Consider the following 27,444-nt stretch of genomic DNA (forward strand, 5'->3'; position numbering starts at 1 on the left):
AATTCAGATTTACATTTTATATTAAGGGGTGCTGAGCCTGAAATACTGCAATATTCATCTGAAACAGTGAAGTGAAGTCAAGTTGTGGTGAGATTATATGAGCTGTGGATAAAACTCTAATATTTAATTTATGGATTCTTTTCACAGTGTAGTGAGATGAAGATATCTCATAATAATATACTTTTTCAAATTCTTGACGTGGAGCCTGTACTGATTTTGAACAGCAACACTCTGCTCATGTGTGATTTTATATCTTACCTAAACAACAGAGTCGATACAGTAGTGACTCTTTTCAGTGAGAGGGTTTTTTTTTTTTTTTCAGCCATTCTGGATAAACAATAAAAACACTAACGCCCCTTTTTGTAATCACAAACACACTCATACGATCAAGTTTACTGACGTTTTCAGTTGATCCTTGCAGAATTATAGAAAACCTTGTTTTCGCACATGTCAGCGTTTCTGAATGTCACTGTTTATGTGTCATGCCACCCTTTTCAGCTACATCAACAGCCAAATGCTGAGTGACTCAGCTCCATCAGCCACTCCGGCAGGAAGCCAGTTTTTATCCAGTCTCACATGACTTACTATGATAAGAATACATCAAATAGAAAGCTGATCAAACCTTACCGTCATGCTGCAGTACTACAGCTAGTACAGAGGTTAGCCAATCAATGTGAGAGTAAGAACATAAAACAGAAGAAGTGAGGTTACATTGTAAACCACAATACTGAAATGGCCTTTTAAGAATTTGTGACTGTACAAATAATGGTTCATTAATTGAATACAGTCTTTATCAGGCTTCACATTCAAGGCAAATGTTTAAACGTAGAACAGCAATCCTTGACTTTAGGGCCTGACTAACAACTGGTGATATTTTCTAAATCAAATAATTAATAATTGTTTGATCTACAAAACATCACAATGTTTAAATTTCTCATTTTGTCTGAAAAACAGCCAATGATATTCAGTTTAATGTCAACTTGCTTATGTCAATAGATGCACATTAGACCACAGACCCCCCAATTTCAGGGGATTTTGTATTAAGGAATACCCTCTTAGTATTCTTTTATTTTCAGGTTGATTTCATAGTTAATCAAGGATTAAACTGAGATCACTATATAAATGATTTAATAAAAACGGCCAACCCTATTTCTTCCCTTGTTGTTCCAGCTTCCAAAACAATGTGACGAAAGTTAAAATATTATATTCCTCCTTTTGCTGGGGACCCTCTATAACACACTCAAAGACCTCTGCTGGTCCCAGAGCCCCAGTTTAACCACTGGATGACTGAGAAAACCAAGAAATATGGTCACATTAGGAGATGGACCCAGGGAAATGTCGTGAATTGTACTTTTGCCTTAAAAATGGCTGAAATTATTAGTTTTTCATGAAATTGTTGCTTGTAAGTTTTCTATTGATTCAACCTTTCCCTGCACTCATGGGGTACAGTAGATGGGTAATGTTGCTTTTGGATTGTATAATACTGCTAACAATCCATTTTAGTACACGTCAGTGATCAATGAATGTCACGTTAATACCCGACAGGCTTCCTGATCATGTTCGATGAAAAGAAGACGAGCAGAAACATTTACTTTGTTAGTATTCATAATAGTTTGTATACACAATGTATAGGAGCACCAATAAAAAAACATCTTTTTTTCCAAACATTTTTTCAACATTTTTTAAAAAGCCACAGATTTTTTTTCTACAGAAAGCAAAGAAAGCTCTGTACATGAACAAGCAACAACAGAATTCCTCATCATCATGAGCTGCGAAGTGAACAACTCGGCTGCTCAAATTCATATCATCTCTGAAGCAAAAAAAATAAACATAAAAAACAAGACCAGCTGCCTGCTGCTTACCTAGGACACTACGTTACACAAACAGCTTTTTGATATTTAAAACACAAGATATGTAAGAAATGTACTTTTCAAAAATTGTGAAAAAGTGCAATACAGGTTCAACTGTTTACAACTCAATAGATTATTTCCCAAATGGAGTCCGGTCCTTTTTCTCCCCCCAGTTTGTTCTCAATAATTTTTTCCCCAAAACTTGTTCCTTGTTTGTATCCATAGTTAAAATCTCTTACAGTTATATTGACATTCATGACGATGTACATTTATGAGAAACATGGTATTCACAAAAGTAGAGCAAATTACTATGATTGCAAATGACAAATTTCTTTGGGTAAGAGGGTAATGAAAAACTAGTTTCTTAGATGAACTTTTTTTTCCTTTTTACATCGGATTTGTGTATAGAACAAGCTTCTTTTTTTTCTTCTTCATACAAAAACTACCATGTAAAAAAAAATCTGGGAGTCCCATTCAAAAGGCCAACATCTTTGCATCTTATAAGATTTGTAAAAGAACCAGGGCATCAGATGAAGAACAGCAGGAAAATACAGCAAACACACTCCGCTGTGGGAAAATGCACACGTGGTTCAGCAGTACAGACGTCTGAAACCAAATATTGGTTTTTTGAAACGACACACATATTCGACCGAACTTCTCGTAAAAAAGATAACTCGTCTGTTGCAGGTGATTGATTGATTGGGTGGCATGTGAGTTTTTTTTTTGTTTGTTTTTTAGTAGGGGTGGGGGGGGGTCAGCGCCCTGAGTCCTGGGTACCCCTGACCTGTGAGGAGATACTGTCAAGTCCCACAGATTTATATAGAAACTGCCTGTCACTGGCAGTGAGTGACAGCACAACTCTGAGCGACATCCGCGGAGAGCCGAGTCATCTCGACTGTCCAACATACAAACACGTTGGTAAGGCTTTTAAAACGGAGCTCCCACAACAAACAAAAGACTGAAAAAGAAGACGTTTTAATGTACAAAGCGGGCAACACAATGCCAGAGAAGAATGTACTTGTAGAAACATATCAGGCTTCTCTCCCCTTTTGATATGAAAACTGAGCTTCAGGACTCATTTGTAATCCCACTTTCATCCCAAATAATAATAATGAAACATGGGAAACATCAAAAGAACGAGGCAGTTTAAAAAAAACACAACATATGTACATGTTTATAAGGATATGCGTGTAAAAAAATAATACAATAACATAGAAAATAATAAAAAGTCATGGCACAATATATGACACAAGGGGGTAAAAACAAAACAAAAATGACCACGTTTATGAATAATGTAGGCTTGTAAAGGGGGGGCTGATATCCAATGTTCACTTCACTGAAACGGCCCAATAGATATACAAAATGCACAAAGAAAACACTAATCAAACAAACACTGTGTGTAGACTGCGCCGCATGAGCACCAACATCAAAACCAGCATATTTTTGGACTTTCTCCTTTTGACTTGACATTGAATCAACCGTTGTCTCATCTTGAGTGAGCGTTAGCAACAAAAAAAACCTACCGTACGTATTTTTGCTGAGGAAAAAATTCACAATCTTCCGGTTGATAGCGACCAATGTTTTAAAGTTCATTGTCTCTGAGAATGGTTCTTCATAAAAAGATGAAGTGTGACACTTTTTCTTCCCTCTCATGGCAATCTCCTTCCTGAGACTGAGCAAGGTAAGCTGAAAAAAAGTTCCTAAGTTTCAGTCTGGAGTTTGTTTGTTTTTTTTTCTCTGCAGGGGGACATGAGAGTTTTTCTTGGGCACAAGAAGCCATTTTGTGTCCACCAGCCTCTGGTTCCCAAGGTTTATGTTTCGTTGCGTTTTGTTTGACTTTCGAGAGTGTGTCTTTCTGTATGTGTGTGTGTGTGTGTGTGGATGACAGAGAAAGTGTGTCTACATGTGTTGTGAAGGTGTGTGTGCATGCTCATGGCGCTGTGGTGATGGCGTTCAGGTCCTTCATCAGGCCCTCAAGGTGGGCCATCTCCTCGGTCAGCTCGTCGGGCTCGTAGCTCTGAGGGAGAGGAACAGGGTTACTGCGAGGGGCGGGGGAGGGGCAGGGGGGGAGGGAGGCAAGCACCTGGAGGGAGGGAGGAAGGGGGGGAGGGAAGGAGGAGAAGAGAGGAAAGGAGAGGAGGAGAGGGTCAGTCAGGGATCTTTCACAGAGGGCAGGGGGAGTTGTATGGGTGGGGTGAGGCGAGCTGGGGGATGGGTCAATGGGACTAAAGCGGCGAAAAAACGAGGCAGCAAACAAAAGCAAAAAACATCCAGAACCAAAGAGAAGCCGATGTCAACAGATGGTCAACAGCCAATCAAGGATTAAGACATAAAGTGATACAAATGAAATGGTAAAAATAAAATCATTCCGGTTGTGTTTTTTTTTTTGTTAAGATCGGTTGTTAAATGAATTGATTAAAAGGCAGCCAACAACAAAAAATGGTGAGATTGAAGTTGGAAAGAATAAAAAGAGAGAAAGAACAAACAGAAAATGTGGTTAAAACCAATGTCCAACTGTATAATCCAGTGCCCAAAGAAAACCTGACATGGATTTGGAAGGAATGTGTGACTGGTGTAATTTTACAAGACAAGACTGAATAAATATTACATTACCATCATTAGTCCTGACAAAAACAGACTGCATTGCTACGAGTAGCCAGTGTGGGGCGCTGTACTCACGCTGTCTACATCTTCCAGCATCTTGCTGGTCTCTGGCACATCAGGGGCGTTGGGCACGGTGACTATCATCGGTGTTCGTGTCCTTCCTAGTGTTCCAATAGAGGCTGTTTTAACAACGTGGGGGTGAGAGGGAGGCCCTGAATGTGACATGCACAAATATACAACAGTCAGTGAAGGCAACGGATGCCTGAAGTGGAAACCACTCCCTCTGAAGAGTGAACACATAAACCCGGGTCACTTTCTGCTATTTGAGTTTCTTAACTGGATCCACTCAAGTTGTGAATGAGTTTAAGAGTGAGGACTCTTAAACTGAGGTCTAAACCCCAACAATGAATTGATCGCTACTGACAAGTAAATAACTAAATGTGCCTATTTACTCCTGAGTAACTTTGAAAATGTTTTGCCTTTTTCAAAAGCAGAGGTATATGTGTGTGAGCTGTTTTTAAAGATTTACATCTTCAGTACAAACCAGAGTGCTTGGAGCTGATGCAAGTGTGTGTTTCTGCTCACCGGTCTGAGCCAGCAGGGGAGTGCTGGGCAGGGCAGGTGACTCGTACGATGGATGGCTGGTGGCTGGGATTGCAGGTACGGCGAAGCTCTTGAGTGGGTGGGCGTGGGCGTGCGGGTGGGCCGAGCGGTGAGGGGGCAGGTTGCTGGAGTAGCTGGGCTCCTCCTCTGTGGTGGTGGAGCCGTGGTAGCTGCCCTCGGGGTCGGCCATGATCTCCGAGGGGCAGGAGACCTGGGAGGAGGCGGTGGCTGGAGGGAGGGGCTCTGAACTGGGGGTATTCCTCACTGACTCTGGAGGAGGGGGCAGAGGGGAGTTGAGGTGAGACAATGAGCAGATGGGTTTACAGGCTTATTGCCAACCAGCTTTGCAAGGTTTTTAAATATATCTTCTGAAAGAACTTATTATGTAATGGATTGCTTTACAGATGATAACATTTTTGATATTGGGAAAGTGAAGTTGTCTCACACACTTTTTTTTTTTTACAGATGTCGGTAATCGAACAGAAAATTGTTTCTTTTCATTTAAACCTTTTAAGCAAAAAATTAGTAATTGGTTTCAGCTTCTCAAATGTAAGTATTTGCAAGGTTTCTTAGTATTCCATGGTAGTACACATAATATCTTTGAGTTTTGGACAAAACAAGCAAATAAAATTTTACTCTGCTCTTGCTCTGGGAAATTGAGCAAAACAATAATTAGCAGATTATTTAAAATAAAAATCCTTAACTGCAGCCCTACAATGCACATATACAGCATATTCTTTCTGTCCCTGTGAACTTGTTCATCAGAAATGACCACAATCACTGATTACTAATTTCTCAATTTACACAGATACATTTTTCCATAACATTCCCACAATAGTCAGTAGCCTTTTTTTTTTTTTTCATATTCTCCATTTGTCAAGCGGCTTTCATACCTTAATAGGGAGGTTACACAAAGTAATTTTACCCTAAGCAAAGGACCTAATTTAAAATATTTTATTGTCAATTATCAAAAATATTTCTGTAATGTCAAAATACTATCTATCCTATATTTAAACTAAAAACTGCATACTTACTGTGTAATATCTACACATGTAATGTTATATTATATAATTGATATATTATATAAATTATATAATTGATATAAAACTAATAAAAGTAAACAAATCTTAACATTCTTGAAGCTGCAACCAGCAAACTGTTAGTATTTTCTGTAAAAAGTTTAAATCATTGGCAAATCTGACCGCTTTCCAGGTGGCTTCAGTTTGTTTTGGTAAAAGTTGAGATGAGTGGAAAAGAGCATCAAAACATTATTTTATGAGGCAGGGAGGTTAGAAAAGAGTGGTTAGTAACACTAAAATACTACAATATGAACGTAGCAAGATGGCAGCTGCATGTGAATGAATGAGCAAATGACAAATCAATGAATGAATGACTGCCCTGCCCTTCTCTGTACGTCTCCTGCTGTCCAGCAGGTGGCAGTCTCTCACCTGTAGAGTCCACCCTGTCTAGATGGGAGATGGGGGTGGCGCAGGCGTGCGGGCGTGGATGCCCGCTGCCCTGGTGGTAGAGGTAGCTGCGTGTCGGCGACGCCAGGCTGCCCATGTGATAATGGTGGTGATGGTTATCAAGGGAATGGATGGGGTGAGCACTAATCACAGCTGTGAATGAAAATGGACATGGATACACACACACACACACAAACAAGATGAGATGTTTAACCAGCTGTAATAATGATGAAGGGTTTGGAAGTATTGCTGGTGAGATACACAAACATGCAATTTTCTGTAATAAACACACTTGAATATTTTCTCTGTTTGTCACTCAGTCACCAAATTCAGGAAGGAAGAAATTCAGAAAAACAACAATAAAAATGAACATTTGTGAGAAGAATGAAATGGGCGTATCTAGCATGAGATATATTTGAAACTGGTATGCGTCTTTGTGTTCTAATTTCCAAATTCAAAGTGAAGATTTTCAAAAACTGACTCCTCACTATCTTTAAATTATGACAAGTTCCACTTACCACTCACACACACACACACACACACAGGCACACAGGCACACACACACTTACGCTGAGGCGGCTGTGCGTCAAAAGGCATCATCATTTTAGGCCTCATCCCTCGTCGGCCTGCTAGTGTAGACATGCTGTCCTCTGATTCGTGGCCTAAAAGGTACGGTGGAAACCAGCCAATCAGAAAGATCTATTATTTTTTTGTTCTTTTTGTGTGATGATCAATCTGTAGATCTCAGGATCCTCAATCGGTTCTATACCATTGGGTTTTGGTTGCATTTCTAAATGTCACATTCACAACTGAGAGCTGTAGTGTTGGCAGTATGTGCCCGCCGCACTGCAATCATGACAAGTAATGGGCATAATGTATGAAAAGCATGAAATGTTTTGCGTGGTAATAAAATAATAATAAATAATAATAATAAAATAACAGCAAATGCAAGTGTTGACTTGTGAAACAAAAACACCACCAAACTCTCTTCCAGTTATGCTCCTGGAAGCAAACCTGATGGTATTAACACATTTCCTCCCTAAAAAACCAACTGTTTTCTTAGTCAACCTTCCAAAATGTACTTTCCTTTCCTGCCAGCCAAACTTTAAGAAGTTTGCTCAGTGTTATTATGCATGTAAGCTCAGGCAGTAAGGGTGACATTTCACTTTGATCTCTTTCCCATAACATCAAATTTTAAGTCTTCCCCCTGGGGCAAGACTGACCGCGGTAGGAGTTACGCCGCTGCTGCAGGTGGGGGTTGCTGTCCAGGGTGCTGTCAGCCGGCGTGATGTCCTGCGAGGTGCGGGGGATTGGCGTTTCGGTCATGACTGGGTTGGGGTCTGGCGACTTGTCCATGGGCTTGAGCTCCAGCCTCTCGTGGTGAATCCAAAGATCAGGTGGCTTCAGGTCTTTGGAGTTTCCCTTGTATTTGTGGGAGCCGTTTGAGGACTTTGAGGCAGCACGCTTTCTGCAGGGGAGAACACAGAGGTAATGATGAAAGACTGATCTTATTTACAGAGACGGTGACAAAGTGCCCAAAGTACAAGGAACAAAGAACACAGGAGGGAGCTGGGCTGTTGGTAACACAGTTAGCAGGTAGAAAGGAGCACTGAGAATTGAGAATTGAAAAAAAGAGGACAAGAAAGGTAACAGTGTGACTGAGCTCCTTACTTTTTCTGGTGGGACGTGGTGCGCCGTGTACACAGGAAGGCCCCAACCACCACCACGATGATGGTGAAGGCTCCCACTGAGACGATGATGACAATGACCAGGATGTGATTTTCAGTATTGCCTCCCACCCCTGGAGGAGAAAGACTGGATTAGACTGGGGTGCATTTATAAATACCTCTTTAAAGACACTGATGAGTCACTACCAAGAAAACACGCCACATTACGCTACATCAAAAATATTGACCCAAAAAGTTGGCTCAAATTGCCATTTTCAAAATAAAAAAGTGGGTGGGAGGAAAATCTTACCAACTGCATTTCCAGGGTCCTGTGGATGTTGGTTTCCTGAAGGCCCTGGCTTCGGTAGAAGATTTGAAGCTGATTTAAATGGAAAAAGTGTGTTACAATCAAACTCTCCTTACGTGTTTTTATGACCTCATCTACTATCATATTTAGTTCTCTGTCAAAAGTTCAAGAGATACATTATAATCTTCAACATTTCTACAAGCACAACTAGATTTCGCCGGCCATGCAGCCCAAGTTTTCATCAGCCTAGAAGGAGAAAATCTTTGGAAGAGAGATACACGAGGTGCAGAGTCAGCAGTGAAAGATAAAGTGTGGAGGGGGATTTTACCTTGGTCATTAGCCATTTTGTCAGAGGACTCAGCTTAACAGGCCAAAGGAGAGCAGGGAGGGAGAGACAATAAAAAGCAAAAAACAGGTTAGCTGAAAAGAGCAGCGAGGGAGACAAATAAAGCGAGAGATGGGGATTGTGAGGAGGAAAGTAGCAAAAACTAGAAGAATGAGAAATAGTGAGAAAACCAAACAGCAACAGTGTACTACAGACACAGCCAAGCTGACATTAAAAGCAGAGAATCTAAATGAAAAATGAAAAAATATTCTACAATTAAACACATTGATTATAAGTAAATAGTGCATACCATACCTGTCAAAATATTCAGACAAAAACAAAACAAGGTATACGCAGCACCGTCAAACTGAACCTAAAATAGCTTTTTTACATTTAGAGCTGGGTACAGATTTACTGACCAGACTTTGAAGTAATTTGATCATCCCCAAGCAATCAACAAGGCTTGGGAAACATCTCTGTCTCAGCTCTCAGGAGGCTTTCTCACAGCAAATTCCATCAGGAGAGTGTTAACTAGGAGATTTATTTAAGTCAGAACTGGCACATCATATGGGAGAAAGTTAATAGGGGAAAATGCATCCTTGGAGAGTAGCAGACTGTTGGGCATCATCAACTTGGGATATTGATGTGTTTTCAAAACAGGCCGTTTTATATGAAGACCTACTTTAACTACCGTTATGCAAACTGTTTATCAGATCACAATTCTTAAAGGATCTTTGTTGTGCCAGTGAAAGTCAAATCTTAAAGCTGCATTAATAGATTGTTTTGGTCACATCAAATGAGGGCAGAGTAACTGTTATAGTCCAACTTTAGCTCGACATGAAGTGTGGTGTCTGATAAACCTTTAAATGCATGTCACTAAAACTGGAGCTCCTGGATTGCTTTTCATCGCCTCAATGGTAAATTAAAGCAGCAACAAGGAACGGCCCCTATGGACAAAAGTGGTAGTGTTTCCACAACCTCATTTCATTGATTTCAAGGGGAATCTGACCTAGTGGCAGGCATTAAGAATAACTACATAGAAACATCTTCTCGCTGATGCTGTTGTTTATATATGCAGGTCATATAGAAGCATCAGAATTAAATTAAGGCTGTTTCATAATCCGTTAAAATCTTGTAGCAGGTTTAAACACCACAGCCCCCACCAACTCCGCCCCCTACGTTGTCTTAAAGCAGAGCTGTAGGATGTTTCAGCAAACAGTTGCCTGTTTACACATCCAGCAGACACGCAGTAAAATTAGCATTCATTTGGAGTCGTGTTTCTGGTGACCTGACTAATGTAAATCCAATATTCATTCTCTCTCCATTTAGCTCTTCAGGAGGCCCACCAACCTCCTGAGGAAAATAAATGACTCTTGAAGTGCAAGCTGGGATTATATACTTTTACATATCAAATAACACTTGAACTGGCGAAAGGGGTGGATGCAGTTTCATTGCACCACTGGTCCTTATCATGTTCTCATCTCGCCTCATCTCTCAAACTTACTCTTAGGAGTGCGGAAATGTACGGCCTCAGACATGGGGCCCATGCCCTTTGAGTTTCGGGCCTGGATCTTGAAATAGTAGGTGGTGTCCAGCGTAAGCTCCTGGATCTGGTGGGTCAGGCGGTTGCCCACGACTGGTTCAATAACCCAGTCGTGGACCTCAGCGTTTACATCTGTACTGTAGTAAATTATATAGCCTACAACAGGGAGGGGCAGAAAGAGAGAGACAAATATGTTAATGTTCATTGGCTTTATTGCTGTGACACTACAATACACAGTCATGTATCGCACTCTTTATTGGATTCATATAATTCACCGCATTACATCTACTTTTAGTAAAAGCCTGCAGTGCAGTGAACAGATGGAGATTGATGTTGCTCTCTGACCACTACTTGCACAAAATGTCTGAAAAGTGAAAGGAACATACATTTTCTTTGGCCATTTTACATGCGTAATCATTTAGTTTACATCAATTCTCTACCTAAATGTGATTTCATTAGTCAGCATGTAATGGAGAGTTGTTAGAAAGAGGTCTAAATGGTTCAAATCAAAGACAACAAGTTAGAAATATGACTTTATTTCAGTCCAGAATCCCACAATTTTAATGGCATATATTAGGATGAACTGGAGATTTATCTTATCTTTGAAAATGTGTAACACACAAGAGACTCACCAGTGATCTTTCCATTGGCCTCAGAGGGAGGTTGCCAGTTGACAATTATGGTGCGAGGCTTGTTCTCTTTGCTCACCACGGTCACGTCTTTGGGGGAGGAGCTGGGAACTGTGGGGGGGGGTTGAGACAGGACATTTATTGAGTTGTTGAACAGTTAGTGCACCACTCACTATTAACTTTTACTATGAGTAATCTGTGTGTGTGCATTTGTATATGTGTCATGTGCAGCTTAGCACATAGTCTTAGGATACTGTATCTGCATTTTATGTCTCTATGTGACTTTTGTTTGGATATCTTGTAAGTGCTCAAACTGCCCTCAAAAACCGATGACCTGAAGTTTATTACTTGTTTATGACCTTCCAATCACAAATCACTTGCACACACCGACAAACACTGGTTGGGCAGAAATGAAAACTGTCTATTCTGCTCTCTATAATAAACACAACTAAAACTTCTAGTTAATAGTCTAATAAATCTTCATACAATAATGCATATAAAAATGCAGGTGTTTTTAATGTCTGGTTTATTGTCAAGCAACTTCTAGCTCAGCAATTACAATTTACAATGAAGTATGGGCTCTGATACTTCACAGCTTGCAGATTTTAGTATCTTCAGTGTTAGGTACAGAGCACTGCAGGAATCTTATACAAATACTCAAGGGCTTGTATATTTTCAATACAGAATGGCCGACGGATTTAAAAGGACAACATGTTACTATGGTGACAGTACTGTGAGCAATTTTACCACTAACACAGTCAATTTACGCAGTTTTGATCCAGCTGACTCAGGCGAGAGAAATAATTAACCGTCATACTTCAGATATTGCGGCAAGCAAAAGGCAACATAACATTTGTCCCACAAAACTAAAACAAAATGAATTTTATTCTATAAGCTTGAACCCATTAAAAGGGCCAGGTCTTAGTTTGTGGCTCTACTGATTCTCAGGCTGAGACGCCAGGCCATTGGTCTGCAAATCAAGGAAAAACATGAAAAGAAATAATTTGTTTTAACAGGAAATTGTACTACTAACCAGAATTATATTCTGCAATCACCAAATTTGCAGCAGGTTTCCTCAATTTCACCTGCAGTTTATTTGAGGTCTACTGATAAATACCTGTCTTATTATTTGGATTATGTTATACTGTCTAGTGTCAGCTTGAATTTCCTCAGGAGTGTCCTCTCCTTCAATTCGGGCAGCAAAAAGTGAAATGTTACTCCCAGCCAGGGACTCGTTACACTGGACAAGTTGGTTTATGTTGTGTGTTTCTGCACAGTTATTTGTGTGTGTGTGTGTGTGTGTGTGTGTGTGTGTGTGTGTGTTCCTACTGGTCTCAAAGGTGGTGCCCTGTGCAGTCATGCTCCACGTGCTCAGGCGGCGGCCTTTGGTCACCATGACGGAGAACTCGTATAGTGTGTTGGGCTTCAATCCCGTCACCATGTGGTTCAGGCTAGTGGTGTTGGCCATCTGGGGAGAGACAGACAAACAAGAGAGAACACACACAGACACACAGAAACAAGAATTCAGTATGTTAGAAGGCAGATTACGTTCACTGAACGCTGATGAAGTCTGCAATGTTAGAATTTTTAACACACCAACAATTATTACTATCCATTAGTCTGTTAATCATTTTCTTAATTCATTGATTAATATTTTAGGGTATAAAATGGCAAAAAATACCAATCCCAAATTCCTAAACTTCAAGGTGACAGAACAAGTGAATGTCAATCAACTAATCAATCACTAGTAGTTGTGAGTGGAACCAGAACCTTTTACATTTGTGATACTCAGTCATGTTTAGTGTGAAATATCGTGCCACAAAAAGTGTAGCCATTACCAATGAGCTATAAAACCAAATAAAAAAGGGGGCGTTTCACATTTCTATGGCATTTCAGACTTCAAAAAGCTTGAGTTATGTAACCATTTATCTTGATCTTTGCTGGCCTGAGCTGGCAGGAGAAAAAGGAGGCCCAGCTTTAGCTTGCTGGGGGTCATAGCAGCAGCGAGTCAGGTCGCCAGGTCTCTAACAGCCCTATCTATAACATTGCGTGCTATGACAAAAGTACAGGTCTCCGGTGGGGGCTGTCAAACAGAGGGCACTGGGATAGGAAAAGAAAACACTCTGTGCTTTAGAAACATGCTGCCAGTTTGAGAGCAGTGGTCTCTTCAATAATGTACAAGCTTGTCTGGCTAGACTCGCTCTAAGAGAAGAGGGCACATGAAGAAGAGTAGCATTAAGGTGAAGCCATCGCTGTTGGTTAGACGGGTCTCTGGTACAGCTGTACTTGAAGTATATAGGATGTACAAGATGTGATCTACACTGCACTGATAAGAAACACTAGAAAAGACCTTTCTAATAGACTTGTTAATATATTGAATTTGGCTAATAAGACAGAAGCATAATGAGCCTGTGGAAGTCCTTAATTACTGTCACAGTGTGAGAATCAAACCAATTTGAGCATCCACTCATTGCAGCAAGACTCGGCTCTGTGTGTGTGTGTGTGTGTGTGTGTGTGTGTGTGTGTGTGTGTGTGTGTGTGTGTGTGTCGTCTGAGTTGGCTGTATGCTCTACAGATCTACACCCTCTTCTTCTACTTCTCAGTTTGTCTTGTCCTTGTTGAATAATTTATCAGTAAACGCAGGCCTTTATCTGAGCTCTGCCTGGTCACAGGTTTACACGCACACGCACACACACACACACACGCACACGCACGCACACACACACAAACACGCACACACACACACACACACACACACACACACACACACACACAGTGATCCAGTGTTCAGAGATAAGTAATCATCATAATTGAGCTGCAGGCCAAGAATCGGAAGCTGAATCTCAAACACCTTGTTTCAGGTTCAGCTCACTGTGACTCATAAATCATATAATACATTACACTCATGCGCATGACTTTACTCTGTATGCACTCTGCATCTGTATGACAATGAACACAGAAAATTAGTGTAATACTCCAGTGCTGCACTTGATTGTTTCATTGACCGTGAACTCTAGAGCTTCATGATCCACAGAAATGAATCGACTACTATCCAATTTATCATCATCATTTCATTTATCAAGCACAAATGTACCGGTTTTAATTGCTCAAATGTAAAGATTTGGGCTGTGGGAACATTGTATACTAAACTATTGATCAATCTATAAATACTATTAAAGTCAGATTCCTCAAAGTTGTGGATACTAGTTATTTTTTCTTTGCAATAGCCAGTCTGTGTATTTAAATTAAGCAATTTTCTCTCTACGTAGCAGTTTTTATTGTTAGTGTTGGGGTCCGCCATTCCCATTGCTGGATTCAAATTGCCTACTTATGCAAAGGCATAATTGAATACTTAAGTTCTTAACTGAAACAGCGTGAGTTTGTTTGGCTGCACGGTAAACACATACATTAGCTGCTCTTCTGTTGTAGTTTGTATTTCTATTTATTGTATAATATGCTATTTCTGCAGCTAGGGGCAAGTAAGAAACGGAACGTTGACTGAATAAAACTATGTATTTCTCTGGTTGTAAATGTTATTGGAAACATTTGGGATAATGTAAGTGCACATCTCAACACAATAAAAAACATGGGTCTAGTTGTTTTTGAGACAAAATCAAGGAAATTTTTACATATTATATGTTTAAAAATGTGTTTATTGAATTGTTTTAGCAGTTAAGAGTGAAGAGCAACCAGTGTTTGCTGTGGTACTAAACTGCACTGGCTGTTACCACTGTTACTATAGATGTTGCCAAATCAACCAGGATGGAAATTTAAGGTCTGTCTATCTATCTATCTGTCTATCTATCTATCTAAAATGAAACTCATCCAGACCTGCTACTGTACCATCATTGAAAAAGAAGCTTTAACTTTAATGAGGCCATTATCGGTTTAATGAAACCACTATATCTACAGCTACAGATAGCAATGAGCTGAGCTAACCTCTGAGCTATACAATCAGACAACCTTTAACAGGAATGCAGAGCCAAGAGAATTGTATTTAACCTACAGCCTTATGATTGACTGCAATACAGACCTGACCCCCCTGTGAACCATCTCTTACTCAACTTAAAACAATGTTGCTGGGAAGACTAATGTAACACAAAATTTTGAGGAAGAATTTCTCAGTTCAAGTGCAGAACGACATCTCTTTATAGTGCCTCGAATGTGGATGAAAATAAGATTATTGCTCGGTTACAAATGTCTGCATTATGCTGCCACTGTGCTTTGGAGCCGCTGTGGGAATAGATCATTGGATGACATTACTTTTTATTTTCAGCACATCAGTACATCTCTCTGGTAAGTGTAGGCGTGAAGAGATGCACAAAGTCCCTGTGCACCGAAGTACACAGAAATCTTACTGTATAAAATGAAGGCGTATTACCAAAGTTTGATCAGGCTGAAATGATTTGATTTGTACTGAATTACACCAACTTGTAAATAAGTTACTAGAGCGTAAAAAATGCTGAGCTAAACCAGAAAAAGGAGAGTTTAAAAATAACACTGGCGCTTCTTTTCTTGGAGAACTCATCTACAATGAAATTAACAGTAAAGACTTCAAAAAATGGACTTTTGAATCCAATAATAGTACTTCCTGAATTGAACAAACACACATACAATCAGGAAGTGAGTATCGAACAAGAACCCCTCACCTTCACTTTAGTGTTGGCAGGGATGTTGGTCTTCCAGCGCACTGTGTAGAAGCGGTTATCTGTGATCTTTTGGTTCTTGGGAAGCGAGTTGTCGGCCCAGGTCACCTTGATGGTGTCGTGACTCAGCACGGAGGCCTGAACACCCACAGGAGGCATCATGGGAGAGGGGTCTGGTACTGGGGTGTATGAAGCATGGAAGATTTCGTAGAGGTCAACATCGGGGTCTATGGGGTCTGCACGCCAGGCAGAAAAACCGCATGCATGCACACAAATTATAATGAACAAAATTAAAACATAAAAAGAAGCGTGGTGTGGTGAATCAGACAGTGGAGTCAAAACGGGAGGCAGGGAGGAATGAACAGGAGAAAATAATGTTAATGAGTTAAAATGAAGGACGTCAACGAGGGAGGAAGAAAAAGATAACATAAGTGCAACAAGGATGGGATTGGGAAGGGTGAAGAGAAAAGGAGAGAAGATTCTATTAGAAAAACAGTCTACAATAAGACGAATGTACAGACTTGGTTGCTATAAAGAAGCTAATGTAGACTATGTGGTGTTCTATCAATAAATACTGTAGCACTACAGAGAGAGAGGAAGAAATACTCTATTCACAAGAAAAGATTACAGTAAATGGAAAACTAGAGTGCAAGCAGAAACCTACAATCCTACAGCAAACTTTTCAAACTTGCAACATTGAAGTGTTGACCCACTCTTTTCAGAGGGAGTCAGTAGTGAAATGTGTCTAGAAAGGTTTACATCAAGGAGCTTTTCACAACTTTTTAATGTGAAGTGGATAAACAGAAGGACACTGAATGCACCGGAACATTTCCTTCCTTTCAGAGTAACGTTGACAAGGTGCATTATGTCCTTGAAAACTGTAGAAAGAATATAGGGGCTTTAAGTAACGGAGCCTGCAGGCAGAGAAGAGGGTCACGGACAAGTGGTGGCTGTGGTTGGATGTGCATGTGCCGAGTGCTGCTTCTGTTCTGAGGCTCAAAGGTGTTCTGAAAAACCTGCAGTAGAGCGTGGTCTCGACCACTTTCCACAGTCCTTGATTCAATACTAGAAAATAACCGTCATGCATCACTCCTATTGTGAACATGTAATGTTTTAACAGAGTTACAATCCTAATTCAGTTTGGGTTATAACAGATGCTTTTAATTGCGTTGCATGTTGTGTATTGTGTGTTCTGTGTTGCATGTTTTAAAAAATACATGTCCTGATATCTTTATACTAATATGAATATTCTCTTTTTTATTGCTATGAGTGTTTGTAATCTATTTGAATACATTTCTAGTTATTTTCTGTCACATCTGATTAAAATAATATTAACCTTTTGGCTAACTTGCAACTAGCAATTAAAATAATGTTTATTAATATGACTATCCCTGTTAAATAAACCAGAATGCAAACAGCATTATCATCAGTTCTCAAGTCTTGATTCTAGCCACATTATATCCTTTTATACTGTGATATCAGTTTACTGTATATTGTGATATAGTAAGGTTTTTGTCAATTTAATTGAGAAGCCTGAGAAGGCTAATGCAGAATAAAAGATACCTGAAAAACATCACATTGCACAAATTCTGTAAATCCAATAATACCAAAATTAATATAATCTGATTTGACATTGCCTGCAACACTAAAACAATCAGACAAAGTAAAGGAAAATCTACCTAAGTAGAAATAATATAAACATTTCTGATATACATTTCTATGAACTCCCTGCATTTATCATCATATTTATCTATTCAACAACTAAGTACTCTATTCAATTTAAAAATGTAGTGGTAGTGACCTTTAAGAATCCCATTCAAAGCGCAGTCCAGCACTTGGATAAGATAAATGGCATTTAGTAAGTTACGTAACAACACGTTGTTTAATTATATGTTTATGTAAGAGTGTGTATGTGTGTTTGCACAAAGAGCACTTGAGTGTGTTTGTACCTGCCTAAAGCCCAGTGAGTACGTGTGTGTTTGTGTGTCTATGAAAGGGAAAGAGGGGCTCAAAAAAGCAGCTTCTGGCCAACATACTGAAGGGTAAACACTTCAAGATGGCCTTCTGGTCGCTACTTTCTCTCCTCTTGGTTTAGTTGAGACGGAAGAAAAAAGCTTTGGTCAGTCACCCATGATGACACTCCCCCTCGACCACTTGTTGGTCTTCTCCTCGCCGCTTCACTCCATTTGACACCTCTTTGTGCAGAGCTGCCCTCATTATATTCTGACTGAGACTGAGTCAGTGTGTGTGTTTGTGTGCATGATGAAGATCCAAGCATTCATGTGGCTGTGGAGAGGCACTGTGGTTTTTGGAGTGGCATGCAAGCTGCATTTCTTTACCCAGCATGGAAGAATACAGTCTCCAGTGTTTGAGAATACACTGCAGGAAAGAGGCTGACTTGCCCTTGTAAGGTTTTTTTTTTTTAAAGCAGATGAGGGTGCAATCCCTCATTCCTGCTTTTCAGTTAAGACGTCATATTATTATAACATATTCAACCTAGCACACTCTCAGCAGCAAGTTCACCAAGTTTTCCTCAGTTTCTTCCAAAAGTAAAAGTACTATGTAGGTCAGCTCGTCTTTTTAATCCCGACTTGAACAAACTGGCAGGAACGGAACGTGCCCCTAAGGATTCAGCAGCAGACGATGGTGGTGGGCTTTGGTTCTGCTTTGAGAGGAAACGTTTGGATCTGACGTAGGGTTGCCAAAGCCACCACGGGGGGTCTGCGTGTGTGCAGCGCTGCGTGTGTGTGTGTGTGTGTGTGTGTGTGGCGAGGATATGAAGGAGCAAGATCTTCATAGAGAGAAGTGTACAGTATGACAGTGCGCGGGTGTGTGGAGACACTTAAACTGCCACCCCCCCTCGATGCATGTTGACGTGACTCGTCATCCAGCATCCCACCCCTCTCCTGCTCAGCTGTGCAATAGTGCTGCGGCAGAGACAAACTGGAGTGATCAAGGCTGAGCGGGGAGGTGGGAGGCTGGATGGAAGAGGAGGCGGGTGCAGCCCACATTCTGAGACACCCCAGGGAGGCATGGGCTGGCTGTCTTCTTACACTGTCACATAAACTGTATGAACTTAGCTGACATGCAGTCTAACTGGCAGTCTTTCACACTTTAAGATTTGTCTAGCACACTGTGTTGGGACTTAAGTTCTACTTCTAATTGTTAACGGGGTTGTGATCCGAGGCTTAAAGAGTTATTGATCGTCTGGCTGACAATTACACTGGATTGTACATACTGTTTGGCTGATGCAACTAAATTTGCTTCACTGTAAAGCACGCAGATAAATGGATCACAGGTGATAGTCCGACTGATGCTGGATTTTTAAAGCAAGTATTGATTTAAAAGAATAATCCAGTGTGTAGATACAGTCCCCCCCACCCCCCGCAAAATAATACCCATCTCTACTGAAATCTTAATATCGGGAAAACTGGTAATCTCAGGGCAAAATCTAATGGCTTGAACATTTGATTAAAAAGAGACTCAAATGTACTGGGGACCATTATGAAGGGAGTTAATTAGACACCCATGTCTGGACCCCCGAGTCCAGACACATTCTGGCTGGTAATGATCTCAGGTTAGAGAGAGCAAAGATACATGTCATTCAAAGTCTTTTTTTTTTTTTTTTTCTTGGCTGAGTGACTACATCTCTCCAATGTGAGTAGGTCCCATAATACTGTCTACGTTATCCGTTGCTAAAGGATTTAAGTTTCTACCACAGACAAACAGTATAAACTATATATAAACTATTGAATTCTTACTTTGTGTATCCAAGAAATTTCCCATTTTAAGGCAAGCAAGGGAGTAGATTTATATGTAGATCTTGATGTGTGTAGTTCATACCTGACTGTGGTCTGGTGATGGCGCTCTCATACACAGGAATCCCCTCACCCACGTTGTTAAAGGCCTTCAGTGTGATCACATAGTGAGAGCTGGGGTCTGAGAGAGAGAGAGAGAGAGAGAGAGAGAGAGAGAGAGAGAGAGAGAGAGAGAGAGAGAGCACACAGGTGTGAGAGAGAGGTTAAGACAGAGTGAAGAAGAGAAGAGAGAGAGAGAGAGAGAGAGAGAGAGAGAGAGAGAGAGGACGAGCGAGATAAATTGATGCAGCCATCTAATCAAGCCAAAAAACTACTCGAGAGTCTCGCCTCATAATTGTGATATTAGCTAGAATGAGTATTTGAATACAATCATTCCTCTTACTGTGATTGTAATGAAGGCCTCAATTATGCATATATAGATATTTTGCAACTATTCCTCCCTCAGACCTCTCCAGTTCTGAAAATTATTTTTTAAACTCATAATCCCATTCAAGACCCCTTCCTGAGGTTTTGATTACTGTAAAGTTATCGATGGTGATTAATGCCATTAATAAAAACCACCCAAAAGAGTATGACCTGCTTAATGGATACAGAAGGACAACAAATGATTTTCCTGTGGAACAAAATCTGTAATTGTAGGTCTTGGTTTTCAACACAATCACTGCTTATTACTGATATAAGAGCATCATCACAACAGTGCTTTCTTGCGTTTTATAGAGAAATGGTTTAATCTAATACCCCCAAAATCACACAATTGACAATGGTTGCAATTTTCTCAAAGGCTGGACTGATTGGCACTCACACCTAACAGTTTTGAGAGGTTAACTTTATGCTGGTGTTCATTTTTGCTTTAATGACAGCAAGAATTAAAATCAACAAAAACAAGTTTGTTTTATTTAAGCATTTTTGACCTTTAATTATCGTGTCCCCATTAGGGTAATCCGTGTAATTAGTGGCTCAGGCGCGTGGTGGAGAAGAGCTCATTAATTCTCTAAAATCTCACTATGAATTACAGTTGAACTGCTTCATATTGTTTGTGTGTGTTTACTCCTTAAAATGTTGGGATTTTTTTTCAAATTTAAGAATAGTTTCAGTGTCAGATATACCACAGTTATATTTTTAAGAAGGATAATTACTGAAATGTTTTAAAGGTCTAGTGTGTAACATTTAGGAGGATCTATTATCTATATGGAATATAATATTCACCGGTATGTTTCCATTACTGTATAATCACCTTCGTTACCTTAGAATAAGACTTTTATATCTATTGACGCCGCCAGTTTCTACAGTATGTTTCTACAGTAGGCCAGAAGGGACAAACCGAACACTAGCTCTAGACAGGGCTGTTCTTCACACTTAGAAGGGGAGGGCAAAGCAAGGGAGTTGCAATCTGCACCTCCACTGCCAGATGCCACTAAATCCTACACACTGGACCTTTAAATGCAGACATTTTGGGTGGTATTTGAAAAATCAGCTGAGATTCTTCAATGCAATTGTGCAATTATGTGGGTGACAAATAATCTAAGCCATCAGATTAATGTCTCAGTAAAAACAGAAGCATTACAAACAGAAGGAAACATCATGGTATACATGTACCAATACAGAAGGTAAGGTTCTTACCAAGGTTCTCGATGGTGTAGTAGCGCTGCTTGTAGTCCACTTTGATAGTCTGAGCATGGGGACTGCCGATGCCATAGCCGATGGTGTAACCGCGCACCACAATGTCCTGGTTCTCTGGCGGCGTCCAGCTCACCACGATGCTGTTGACCAGGGGTCGGACGTGGAGGGAGCTGGGCTGGTCTGGCACACGTGATTCTGGTGAGGGAAATGCAGATAAAACTTCAGCAGAGATCTTCAGTGAAATTCCAGTTAAACAATCAGTTAATTAAATGCATCATGAAAGCAACTGACTGGTTTCTGGTTTAGTCTGTATGAATTGAGTAAAACAGATGTTTTTTTTACCATCCAAGTCGCTCTCAAATGTCTCCGCTGTGGTCCACTCGGTGGCCGGTCCCGTGCCGTTCACCGTCATGGCCGACACCCGGAAGGCGTACTCTGTTCCACGCTCCAGACCTGGACAGGCAACACAAAAAGGTCAGATTCAAGGCATGGATATTTAAACTGAGCTGAGGCTGAACTGAATCTCAAGCTGCCATAAAAACTATTCCATTAAAACTTCTCTCTCTTTCTTAAACCTTCATTTTAAAATTTACTGGTGCTCTCCAGTTGGCTGGACAATTGGGCTTTGAGTTGCAGACGATAAATATTTTGAAAGCACAAATATCTTAACCAGATGCCCGATACTTCCCTGCACAAAAGGAGAAAATCTATAAGCCTGCCTAGGGACGGATCAAGTGAAGGTTTCTGCGGTGCAATTAACCTACTTTTCCACTCAATATCATGGAAGTGATTGAGATTTATTTCTCACCTTTAATTAATATGTTTTTGGTGGGTAAAGATTTATTTTCTGTTAAGAAGTGTTGAAAAGAAAAAGTGTGTAAAAGCAGCTGACACAAAAAGTATAACACTGAAAAGGGGGAGAACTTTCGGAGTGTGGATTCGTTCATATTTTAAAGCTATAGCTCCTTCAGAAAGAGCAGTTTCACCGCTGGGTGCCGGCTTTGGTATTCAGAAAAGACGGGAACGCCTGCTGACAAATGATGTGTTGCTGTATTAATTTTCGGTAACATTTTTCATCATCGTCACATTGTCCCATTTGCACGCAACATGCTAATCCTGTAGTCTTTTCTCTCTGTACCCACTATCCTGGGCTACCCTTGGGGGTAGCTTCTGAAGACTGCCTAACTATGTGTGCCTCCAAGGCTACAACATCTCCTTCTAAACGCTTTTGAACCAACAAACACCCCTCTGTTTCACCCCCCAGAATGTTCTCAAAAATCAACTTTTAAGTGTATATTCTCTTTGATGCAGCACACAGCGTGAGGCCGGGCCACTTGAAAGTTGCTGAGACAACATCTAATATTAATCACCATTGCTGTGTGTCTCTGGTGATATTGTGCATATTTTGGTAGTAGCAGCGGGTAACGCTGGGGTACAGTAAGACATGTTACTCCATCTCAAAGTATTTAGATACATTTTAGATGTTTACTGAATAAATGGGCTGACTATCAGACAGACCGCAAACAACAACTCAAGACACGCCTACGGTCTCAAGATCTCAAAATCAAGATTTTAAATATTGCAGCATGTCAGATATAGCTGACAGTATCGAAGATACATCCAGCAGAGTTAAAATGGAGTCTGATAACATAAAAGTTTTAATGTAGGACTTATCTAAAGCATTGAAAAGAATGATTTGTATGTACAAAGAAAAGGAAAAAAATACTTTTCTTTCTAGGTTCACCATTTTAAAAATATGTTTAACAATCACATCGAAATGTAGACCTGGAGACCATCTATGAACTTAAATGTAATACCGCAGTCAACAAGCTGTGTTTTTAAGTCACAAATCACTCACTGTGCTATCGCTATCTCGATGGTTCTGTTCACACTTCAAAACACACCCTCAGCGATCCAAGAAGACAGCTCGAAAACACAAGTGTGAACACACCCAAAGACATACTGAGGATACAGTAAAAAAAAAAAAAAAAGCTTCCAAACCATCTGTATAGATAAGAGTTGGTTAACACCCTCTTTTTCTCCTCATTTCTCTGCTCTGTCTCTTGTTCTATTAATCTATCCAGCACCCAAACAGTAACAATATTCATTTTCTGTAGCTATACATGGTTTTATGCTCTATTTAGCAGAAATCTAGCTTCCATCCTCCAAACCATCATCTCTACCCGCTTATCTGATGCAAGGTTGCAATCTATCACAGGGAGTCAAAGTTTACCCACAGATAAAACCAAATATGAGTTATATGAACTGAAATCTGACCACAAGAGCTGACTTGAGATGCATTTAAAATGTATTTTAATGCCAAGTGGGATCTGCTGTCGATCTCTGCTGGATCTAGACACAAGCTGGATGTAAATTACTAGGTAGGTCTGAACTGGGTCTGTAACTCGTCTTTATCTTACACATGCAGTAATAAATGCACCACATTCAAACCCACTTACAAGGGATCACTGCAAAATCTTTCTGAGAAACTGCAACGGAAGACAACAAAGCTGGTAGGTGTGATCTGAGCCTACCCAAAAAACTAAATACACAAAATCTCATAAAAGTCTTTTAGTTTTATTCTGACATTGGCTATTGTAGTTGTGCTAACTGCTGAGTCAGTGCCCATTACCGTCGATGAGCTTGAAAAGCTGGGTGCCTCCAGTGGTCTCGGCTGCTTCGCTCCTCCGGGATCCTTTCCGGTATCGGATCTTGTAGCCGGTGATCTCCCCATTCTGACCACTAAGGGGTGGGGGCTGCCACTGAAGCATGATGCTCTGAGGGGGGAAAGTGATGTTAGATGGGGAAAAGAAAACCCTACGCTTAGCACATGTGGGACCATCTGCTGTTGGGCCTGCAGCTGTAAAGGTGACCTCATAGTTTAGCAGGTAGCATCACACCTTTCCACACACCTTGGCAGACGCGTCTGCGTTAACGTAACTCTGCAGGTTTACTGTTCTGTTCGCCAGAAACACCGTCTTGCCTGCCCCTCCCTTCAACCTGACAGTGGTGCAAATGGGAGGGCCCCGCAAGAACAAACACCCCTCTGAGCATGGGCGACACAGTGCAGATTGACGCATTAGGAAGAAATAAACACATGAATAATAGAAGGTGGTGTCCTGATGAGCGGGGGGTTGCACGTGTGAGGGTGTGGACAGGTTAACCCTGCAGAGACACCGAGGCAAAGAGATGAATGCAGGACTCTTTGCTGGCGGGTCCATGCTGCACTGTTGTGGGATTCATGCATCGGAGTTTTTGTGTGTGTGTGTTTAAAAGAGATAGGTGGGGGGTAGCCCAGCGTGGGAGAAGAGTTAATTAACGCTTCCCCACTGTCACACTGATGCACAAAAGCCTGAATACATGTCGAGGGCACGCACACGCTCCTCCCCAGCAGAGTCAAGGGAATTGCACAAATTAAATTTGTGTTAAGTGTGTTCAATTATTCCATTTTTCTTATTACACTATCGGTCCTGACTCGTTATGTGTGTTGCTTTTCTCCCTTCTTCTCCCTAATCATGAAAACCTGTTTAATTGACTTTTGGAAACTCGCAGGGGAAGGTGAGATGGCAGATGCCAAAAGGAATAAAAAAGGTGCAAAATAAGATCATAAAAACATGATTTTCAGGTTGCCTTACAGGTAAAAGATGCAAGGTTCTGCTTGACAAGGCCCAAAGACGAGACTGAATATGAAATGCATGTTAATTAGGTTTTTTTCCCCCAGTTCCATTTGGTTGGGCGTATCAACCAGCTAATTGTATAAATGCTTTGTATCTATATACTTGTACCAGAATTATTGACTTAATGACTGTTTACATTCAGAATTAAGCACAATGACAACAAAGAAAAAAATAATTGACTAATTTCAATAATGTTTAGGAATAAAGGATGCCAGATGTTTATTCCATTGTTTTTGTAAATTGGTTGGCCCGGGCCTAATTGGGGAGGGACAGCTGGATGTACCGCTATCCATTCAAAAACAATTCTGCTACAATTTCTGTCCTTTCCACAGAGTGTCCCCTCTTCATTTCACTCTTAACATTAGCATAAGAGTGTTTTCTCTCCACAAATCTCAGCTGAGTATCCCTCAGCATGGGTGGCCAGTTCTCACTCAAGCTGGGAGTGTGTGATAGGATTGTCTACCCGTTTTTTTTTTCCTAGTTTGCTTTGACAGTTCTCTCTCACTCGGGCTGTGCATCGACCAGCAAAGGGCTAAAAGCGCTGGCTGCTGCTTTTGTAGTCAATGCACGCACCCTGAGGTTTTTCCGTATCTTCTTTTCTTTGCCGTTCTCTGTTTGCACTTGCTGTCTCACGTGTCCCAAGTGAGAAACATCTTTTATCAAATTTAATCCATCACTCGGGTGGAAATGTACAATAAACATGCCTACAGCTCTCTGTTTGAAGATCAAATGGTTAAACAGATAGACAGCTAAGGCCAGTTTCCTGTTTTAATCAGGACCCTGTTGTGAAGCCTGCAGCCACCTTAGCAGCCTTATCTAATCAAGAGTGTCACGCAAACCACCACAGTATCTGTAATAAATCTGATTTAACAATGACACTTAAAAAGTGTGTGAGACACCAGGAGTTGACGCCTTGGACTGTGAGAAATTTGATCCAGTTATCTCTGAAGAGAAATCCAATCCAGATAAAAGAAATCCCACTTTCAAACACTTATGTCTATTTATCCTGTCAAGTAAAAAGAATATGCTAACCAACAGGGTGAAATGGCTGTTAGCAGGGTAGCTTTGCATATAATGTCCCAATAAGCATTTATTTTACAGGTCAAAAGACATCTAGACATTTTTGTTAATTAATAATTTGGGCTAATTAAGTTAAGTTGAAAAGTAAACATTTTCTTAAATGTGTTTCAGTTTGAAGAAGAACCTACCTTTTTGTTGAAATACGGCAATGTAAAAGTTGTCTAAACTCCTTTAGACCTGAAAATCACCAAATCAATCGTTCCTTGGATACTGATACCGTTATTTTATTTTCTTCAGGATTATTTTTAGTGTGCCTACATCTCCCAGGCTCATATTTTTTTGTATCCTTGCATATCTGACCTGCAGGCTTTTTTGCCAGACACTGTATAGATGGAGAGTGATACCGAGGATAAAACCTTTTGAGAGGCGAGTCTCCTGCCGATGAGAGGATCGATGAGGGTTCACACACCCTCTTAAACAGCTGGGGCTACGGGCCCCTGACAAAGCTAATCACACAGAGAAACAAAGGTGTTCTGGACTGCAGGCTATGTATTTGTTCAAGCATTTCTGTGCTGTGAGTGTTTGTGGATTTGGTGAAGAGGCTACATACACTGCAAACTGAACAGTGAGGCTGGCATGCTGTTTGTCTGTATGTATGTTGCATCATCTGAGAAAGTGAGTGCAACAAATGTGAAAGCTTTTAATCCCTCAATTAGACAAATCAATAATCCAGACCAGTTAAAGGTCCAGTTGAGTTCAAGGCAACAAAGTATTACCTTTGAGTTCTGGGCCTCCAGGGTGAGGTTTTGAGGGGGAGCACTTGGTACTGTGAAGAAAAAAGAGAATTTATTTTAAGTGTGAAACAAAACCGAAAAATAGGATTTACTGTAGAGCTGAAACGATTAGCTGATTAATCAATAATTCAATTGACAGAAGTAAAATACGGGCCATGTCCTGTTTCCAGCAAGTATTTGCTGCTTTTCTTTGCTTTATGTAAAGTGAATATTTTAGGATTTGGAGCAGCTATTTGATATTGTCACCTTGGGCTAGTCCCAAAGCAAAAAAAACAACAAAAAAAAAAGTGTCTTGCTGGATCTATAATTAGAGCACACTGTAGATGACTCTGTTTTACATCCATCCATAACATTTTACACACACATACAGTGAAGTTAAAATGAATGAAGGCTTCAGCAGTGTTGGTAGATTTTCTCTTCATCAAACAACTGACCGTCAGACAGGGTGCGAACTACAATGTCCTCAGTGGAGACACCTGGACCGTGCTTGTTGTTGGCCACCACACGGAAACTGTACTCTGTGTTCTTCTTCAGCCCGGTCATGGTATATGACTGACTGTCGACGTCAACGTCCTGAAAGAGAGGGAGGGAAGAAGAGAGTTGCATCTCGTTCAATACAATATCACCAAAGAAATTATCGCGATGTGACATTTTTTAATATTTTCTTACACCCCTAAAAGATATTCCTTCTTTTCTTTTTTTATGAACTGGAAAATATGCTTGCTCACAATTCAACATGTAAATACAAGGTTAAAATTAAACAAATGGAAAACCAATGGATTAGTATTTCACTACTGACAGCATGTTGATAAATGCAAAAATATTACTGCTTTTAGTGTTCAACTTTTATACTGGCTTAAAGATGGTGTAAATAA

At 40.5% G+C, this 27,444-nt stretch overlaps 1 protein-coding gene across 13 annotated transcripts in view; it reads right to left on the reverse strand.

Annotated features, from left to right (window-relative positions):
* Positions 1-1,587: 1,587 nt before the first annotated feature.
* The window catches only part of neo1a (neogenin 1a), a 155,072-nt gene continuing 129,215 nt past the window's right edge, over positions 1,588-27,444 (reverse strand). For 2 of the 13 annotated variants that reach the window (XM_051378350.1, XM_051378344.1), the window contains exons 11-29: positions 27,004-27,142; positions 26,552-26,601; positions 23,711-23,855; positions 21,421-21,531; positions 21,079-21,273; positions 19,484-19,579; positions 15,644-15,876; positions 12,324-12,462; positions 10,998-11,105; positions 10,327-10,521; positions 8,826-8,858; positions 8,501-8,569; positions 8,195-8,324; positions 7,747-7,991; positions 7,093-7,185; positions 6,506-6,676; positions 5,040-5,327; positions 4,530-4,666; positions 1,588-3,933 (exon numbers count right to left, since the gene is read on the reverse strand). In XM_051378350.1, coding sequence (XP_051234310.1) covers positions 3,781-3,933; positions 4,530-4,666; positions 5,040-5,327; positions 6,506-6,676; positions 7,093-7,185; positions 7,747-7,991; positions 8,195-8,324; positions 8,501-8,569; positions 8,826-8,858; positions 10,327-10,521; positions 10,998-11,105; positions 12,324-12,462; positions 15,644-15,876; positions 19,484-19,579; positions 21,079-21,273; positions 21,421-21,531; positions 23,711-23,855; positions 26,552-26,601; positions 27,004-27,142 — 2,730 coding nt within the window. In that variant the 3' untranslated portion in view covers positions 1,588-3,780. Of the gene's footprint in view, positions 4,076-4,529; positions 4,667-5,039; positions 5,328-6,505; positions 6,677-7,092; positions 7,186-7,746; positions 7,992-8,194; positions 8,325-8,500; positions 8,570-8,825; positions 8,859-10,326; positions 10,522-10,997; positions 11,106-12,323; positions 12,463-15,643; positions 15,877-19,483; positions 19,580-21,078; positions 21,274-21,420; positions 21,532-23,710; positions 23,856-26,551; positions 26,602-27,003; positions 27,143-27,444 lie in introns of all 13 variants that reach the window. The other 11 variants (XM_051378357.1, XM_051378347.1, XM_051378351.1 and 8 more) reach the window with 11 other exon arrangements.

Source organism: Dicentrarchus labrax, unplaced genomic scaffold (assembly GCF_905237075.1).
Source record: "Dicentrarchus labrax unplaced genomic scaffold, dlabrax2021, whole genome shotgun sequence".
Taxonomy (NCBI): Eukaryota; Metazoa; Chordata; class Actinopteri; family Moronidae; genus Dicentrarchus; species Dicentrarchus labrax.